We start from the raw sequence: 6,759 nt of genomic DNA, 5'->3' as shown, positions 1-6,759 counted from the left end.
CAAATGACTAAACATACGTGCAGGAGTTGTATCCAAGCCAATGTTTTCATCACCACCACGTACTACTTGAGTATCTAACACTTGGTTTGGAGTAGAACTTTCTGATACCTCCTGCATAGGACGATGTTTCAAACTTCTTTCACTTCCACGACTTTGCTGATTTCCATCGGGACTCATTCCTTCACCACTGGGACTCAAATGAGTCATTCCTCAACCATTGTGACTCAAATGAGTCATTCCTCTACCAGCTCTACCACTGGGACTCATTCCTCTACCAATGGGACTCATTTCTCTACCAATGAACAAAGTGCGGTATTTATAGGCGTTAGAAAGTCAAACTTTAGCGATTTTAATTATAACGCCAGCGCCGGAGTTAATATCGAGCATTATTGGCAATATCGACAGCAATAAAGTCTTTATCGCTGGCGATATTGTTACTAACGCTCGCTAGAAACTCGGTCACTCCTTGATTTTCCCATAGTGGCACAATTGATTTGCCATGCCAGCCGATATGCCAAACAACTTCTCTTTGGCATGTGCATACAAACAGGCCTCATAATTGCATTTTACCCTAATTCACCTCCTCTCTCCTTTACATTGAAATGCATTTTCTTTTACCCATATGAAAGACTTGTGACGTAGAGAAAAACATCCAATTACGTTTTTTTCCCCAAACATTAAAAAGAAAAAGCCAGGGTTTCAGTCTTCCGCATCTCAGTCATGGCGTCGAACACTCCAAATCTGGAGTGTAGAATGTACGAAGCTCGGTATCCAGAGGTAGATATGGCAGTAATGATTCAAGTGAAGAACATAGCAGATATGGGTGCCTATGTCTCCCTCCTCGAATATAATAACATCGAAGGTATGATTTTATTCAGTGAGCTTTCACGAAGACGTATTCGAAGTGTTAGTAGTTTGATCAAAGTTGGAAGACAAGAACCAGTTATGGTACTTAGGGTTGATAAAGAGAAAGGTTATATTGATTTGAGTAAAAGAAGAGTTGCTGAAGAAGATATTGCTACTTGTGAAGAAAGATATAATAAGAGTAAACTTGTTCATTCTATCATGAGGCATGTTGCTGAGACTATGCAACTCGATTTGGAGGTATAATTATCATCATTTCCCTTTTTTTTATCGATTTATTTGGATTTCGATGTTTGTTTATAATGCAATTAAGATTAGGGTTTAGATGAGGAATTGTTACCTAAATGGGTAATTCTAGGGTTGAGTATGCTTTAATCTTAATTCTGATGCTCCATGTAGTGTACAAAAGACTAATTGAAGTGTTGTAATGTTAAATGTGAAATTGATTCTTAAATGTTGTGGTGTTTGTGGGTGTTGGTCCTTTTATTTTGTTTCTGTTAACCGGTATTGTTGCAAAAATGGATGATTAGCTTAGTGATTACATGCTTTATAAGTTAAGACAACATTTGGATTTAGTCCCACTTTCTGGCATGTTAACTTCTATCTTGAAGTAGCTATTAGTCGTATGTTCTGTAATGTCATTTCTACATCTGTTTGGTGTCGAGTATGTTTGTTTAGACGGTCGTGAGTTTACAAATGTTTTTAAGAGAAGTTTGGATGCTTTTGATGCTAGAGATTTAGCAAGTCATCGAATTAAGACAGATGAATTTTCTTGTGTTTAAATTATATTTGCCTCTAACCTGGTTAACAGTAAGATTACTACTCTGGAATCAGTCAATATGACATATTTTGTTTTAGTGGACGAGAAGAGGCTGTTACTGTAATAGGGTGTTGGTTATGCCTATGAAATGAAGCAATTTTCACTCGTCAATCTTGATAATATTGTAAAATAACGAAGGGGGAGGAAGGAGGTAAAATGATAGGGGTGAATCGGGTGATCTTGTGACCCATAATCTTTGGGCATAGGATTCCATCACATATATGTACTTTCACTGAAAAAGAAGTTAACATGAGATGGTTCACTTACTGTCATGGTGAGTTCTATGTTAAAGTAGCTAAATGTTGTATGTTCTGTAACACCATATGTGCATCTGTTTGGTTTTGAGTATGTTTGTTTAGATGGTCGTGGGTTACAAATGTTTTCAAGAGAAGCATGAAGCTTTTGATGTTAGAAACTTAGCAAGTCATCGAATTAAGACAGATGAATTTTCTTGTGTTTAAATTACATTTACCTCTAGCCTGGTTAACAGTAAGATTACTACTCTGGAACCAGTCAATATGACACATTTTGTTTTAGTGGATGAGAAGAGGCTGTTACTGTGATAGGGTGTTGGTTATGCCTATGAAATGGAGCAATTTTTAGTCTTCAATCTTGATAATATTGTAAAATAACGAAGGTGGAGGAAGGAGGTAAAAGGGTAGGGGTGATCTTGTGACCCATAATCTTTGGGCATAGGATTCCATCACATATATGTACTTTCACTGAAAAAGAAGTTAACCTGAGATGGTTCACATACTGTCATGGTGAGTTCTATCTTGAAGTAGCTAAAAGTTGTATGTTCTGTAACGTCATTTCTACATCTGTTTGGTTTTGAGTAGGTTTGTTTAGACGGTAATGAGTTTAAGAACGTTTGTAAGGGAAGTATGAATGATTTTGATGCTAGAAACTTAGCAAGTCATCGAATTAAGACAGATGAACTTTCTTGTGTTCAAATTAAATTTGCCTCTAACCTGGTTAACAGTAAGATTACTACTCTAAAATCAGTCAATATGACACAGTTTGTTGTAGTGGATGAGAAGAGACTGTTACTGTGATAGGGTGTTGGTTATGCCTATGAAATGAAGCAATATTTGGTCTTCAATCTTGATAATATTGTAAAATAAGAGGTAGACTGATAGGGGTGATCTTGTGACCCATAATCTTTGGGCATAGGATTCCATCACATATATGTACTTTCACTGAAATAGAAGTTAACGTGAGATGGTTTAGTCTACTTCTTATTGATTTGGCTATTTCGCCATTGTATAGGTAACATATTTGTTACCATAATTCTAATGTCTGATGATAATTTCCATTGACAGGATCTGTATATCCATGTTGGCTGGCCTCTATATCGAAAATATGGGCACGCGTTTGAGGTAATACGCTGCGAATAGTCTCTTACATAGGATCTTTACTTTTTACTCTTAATCTGTGTTCTAGTTTGATCTGACATTTTATTGTTTACTAGGCCTTCAAGTTAATCGTTGCTGATCCTGATACCATTCTCGATTCCCTCACACGTGAAGTTAAAGAAGCTGGCCCTGATGGAAAAGAGGTAAAGCTGGTTAGATTGTAATTTGCTTAATTTCATTATTGTTGGTTTTGAAGCTGATGGGAACTTGTCAATCTTTTCACTATAGGTGACTAAAGTGGTACGTGCTCTGACAGAGGAGGTTAAAGATGCTTTGATTAAGAACATCAAAAGGCGTATGACTCCTCAGCCAATGAAAATTCGTGCAGATATTGAAATGAAATGCTTTCAGTTTGATGGGGTTCTCCATATCAAGGTGATGGTGGCATCCTTTTAACTTTGTTATTTATTTCTCTGTGATATTGTCAACTGATGTGGTGATTAGTGTGCATAGTTCTTGAACACGGTATAAATGAAGAATATTTAAGATTCAAATCTATATCATTATTTTATTTGCAGGAAGCAATGAGGAAAGCTGAAGCTACTGGTAATGACGACTGTCCAGTTAAAATTAAACTGGTGGCACCTCCTCTCTATGTTCTGACGACTCAGACTCTTGACAAGGTTAGTTGGTATATGCCATAAATTTTAGACCAATTCAACTATTAATGTTTTACATATGGTGGAGGCTGGAAATGTTGTCCGAGTGAAATCTTCATCCAGGCTTATAGATGTTTCTTGTTTTATTTGCAAGTAAAAGTTTCATTTTAGCTAGGTTTGAGGCATGTGATGCCTTGGTCATTTGTAGGGTACTGGTGCAGTACAAGTTTATGTTTTTAACAGGTGATATTCGTGTTCAACCATCTGTCCGTAAGCCTGCTCATGCATGTCTTGGCATGGCTTGGTCACCGCCTGGGAGTTTCACAAGTGGAAACCTTAGAGGACAAGATACCACAGTATACTTTCATTCAAATTATTTGATGATTTTGACTCAAAGCAGTGTACATATAGTGAGAATCCTAATAGCTTGTTTTACAGTGTGGTATTGTTTGGAATTAAGCCAAATTTATTTTCAAAAAATTCAACGTGCATTGGTTTGGATGTTTCTATTTTGCATCCTTGCTGTACCTTCTATAATTTACGTTGTGCTTGTTTTGGTTGACACAGGAGCAAGGGATACAGGTTCTTACTAGTGCAATCCAAGCTTGCACTGAAGTAATAGATGGTCACAAGGGGAAACTGGTAGTGAAGGAGGCACCAAGAGCGGTAAGTATCAAGTTTCTGCAATTGATTTCAGATCCTTGTGCTACTATACCTTATTGTTTAGATCATTTTATCCATTATTAGTTATTATCAATTATGAAATTGATGTTGACTGCATGGAACTGGGGGAATGCAGGTGAGCGAGCGTGATGATAACCTACTTGCCCAACATATGAAACAACTTAATGAATCAAACGCAGATGTGGATGGTGATGACGATAGTGAAGAGGAAGATACAGGGATGGGAGATATTGATATTGATGGACCTGCAGGTGTCCATGAGTAGTAAAGCCAGTGCTAAACAAAACCACCCATTTAAAACCCTTCTCTTAGTTTTTAAAGACTTTTAGATAACAAGAGCAGCTGTATAAAATCAGCTAACTACATCATGTAAATTGTTCTTCATTACTTCTTTTTCGTTGTCTGATAATATTTTTGAATCGACAGTTGGAAATGATTTGTTTGTCTCTAGGTATTGTGTACTTGGATGTGCTTATCTCAACTGCCTGAACATGAGCACCCCAACAGACCCTTCTTCGTATGCTTGCTCCTTCAATCCCTTTTCTTTCTTTCTTTCTGTGTTGAGAGTTGAGACTATTGTGACCTTCCACCCATATGCTCTGGCATATCTCAAGTTTGTAGTACTTTGTCATACTAATTGAACGTCGTGTGAACTCTTCCGATAAGATGTGCACCTTCAGGAAAACTATTTAAGCTTCAGGTCACATAGCTTCGAATTTGTTTTATCCTGGAATAATTTAGATATCGGAGCTGATGTTAACACATATACACTAGATAACCACTTTACTAAGAAGCCTAGAAACATTTTTCAGTTGCATTTGCTGATTTTCGTTTCTATTTGCGCTGGAAGTAAAAACATACAGATTTCACATTCACCTTGAGATCAAGGTAACTGACAAACAAAATCTTAAGATTTAAGTTTCGTGGGTTCAGCTTTGTAAGTAGATAGAGTCTCGGGGCCATTTCCGAAAGATACTAATAAAGAATGGATCATACATACACAGTGAAAGTAGGGACATGACAGTGTTTGGTTTGCATTGAATGGTGAATGGAGAAAGACATGGTCAGAGAAAGTGGTTTGGTGTCTGTAGTGTACCAATAAATGTCAAAAGTTGCCTTTTTAAATTTTGTATGTTGGTGAGACATGTGAACTATCCTTTGGGGAAGCTCGCTGCACTTGGCTACATCAGAGATCTAATCTTCAGTAGTCTGCGTCTGAGGACAATTATCTCTGCTAGAGTGTGCACAAAATATCTTCATCTCTCCGTGTGAAGAGTTACCTAAAGAGGGTCGAGACTTTTAACACCTTTACAGGGCCGGGGCTATTTTGCGTTCCCTCCCCTTACAAGATTGCTAATTAGTGTTTCCTCGCCAAAAAGATTGAAATTAGTGAATCCTTCCGTCATTAGTTTTTCCATCCACTGTTCGGTTAGCTGAGTCAGCATGGATTTGAAAAATTTTACACATGTCAGACAAAGTTACCAAAATACCCTCATATGTTTCGGCAAATTAAGCCAAAGCCACCATCCCGTTCACAAACAAAATTGATTTTACTTCTCCAGCTCGTCAACAGGTTCTCAATCCGCCATTAAAAGAGCCCCCAAGTTCAAATCAGAAAATTTCAATCAAAAAAAGAAAAGAAAAAATCAGAAGGATACCAAACCCACATTTCTGAATCAAAACCCCACACAAATTCATCCATTTAGCATATTCCACCGTCGACTGCAACCAATTTCAGCCATCAAAATCCCCAAATTGAACTGTCCATCTAGCATGCAGACCTTGTCTTCTCGTTGCTGCTTCATTTCTCAATCGAGACTTGAATTCTCGACACAAATTCACCACTCTTCATTGGGAAATTTCAGTAAAACCCAATCTCACATCATAGCACCAACAATTTGAAACAAAGCTTGCTTCCATCTTTATTCACATCCCACAAACTTGAATTCAACAGCACAATTCAAACCAGCCGTATGCAGTCCATCTTATCATTGCTCTTCTCGCTAATTTCTTCACCCAAATCCAATCCATAGTCCATACTCTTCCATCTTCAAATCTCACTGACCCATACCATGAATCAACACCCAGGGAGAAAACCCATTACTGCCAACACTTATTAAACCCATCTTGAAGAACTGACGTTGTTGAATTGGATGAAGGTAGATTAATTCAGGGGAAAATATGGCAGAGATTGAGTTCGAGTCAGTTGTAAAGGATTTCGAATTCAAGTCTTGAATAAGATGTTGCTGCTATCAATTATTGATTATAACGGAGATGAGAAGATTTGAAGATTCAGAGATGGATGTATATATTCTGCTGAATGATGGGTTAAACTCGATTTGAGTTTGGGTTGTTGCCGTTATGAACAAAGAAGATA

At 37.4% G+C, this 6,759-nt stretch overlaps 1 protein-coding gene across 1 annotated transcript; it reads left to right on the top strand.

The window, feature by feature from the left end:
• Window positions 1–631: 631 nt before the first annotated feature.
• LOC113299754 (eukaryotic translation initiation factor 2 subunit alpha homolog) lies at window positions 632–4,841 on the top strand. The gene is made up of 7 exons (XM_026548840.1): window positions 632–1,104; window positions 3,007–3,063; window positions 3,156–3,242; window positions 3,328–3,474; window positions 3,618–3,722; window positions 4,266–4,364; window positions 4,498–4,841. The coding sequence occupies exons 1-7, from the start codon at window positions 721–723 to the stop codon at window positions 4,645–4,647; spliced, it is 1,029 nt and encodes a 342-aa protein (XP_026404625.1). The 5' UTR covers window positions 632–720; the 3' UTR covers window positions 4,648–4,841.
• The last annotated feature ends 1,918 nt before the right edge of the window (window positions 4,842–6,759 follow it).

The sequence above is a fragment of the Papaver somniferum genome, chromosome 7 (assembly GCF_003573695.1).
Source record: "Papaver somniferum cultivar HN1 chromosome 7, ASM357369v1, whole genome shotgun sequence".
Lineage (NCBI taxonomy): Eukaryota > Viridiplantae > Streptophyta > Magnoliopsida > Ranunculales > Papaveraceae > Papaver > Papaver somniferum.
The sequence above is the reverse complement of the archived record's forward strand: the minus strand, read 5'-3'. Positions and strand labels throughout refer to the sequence as shown.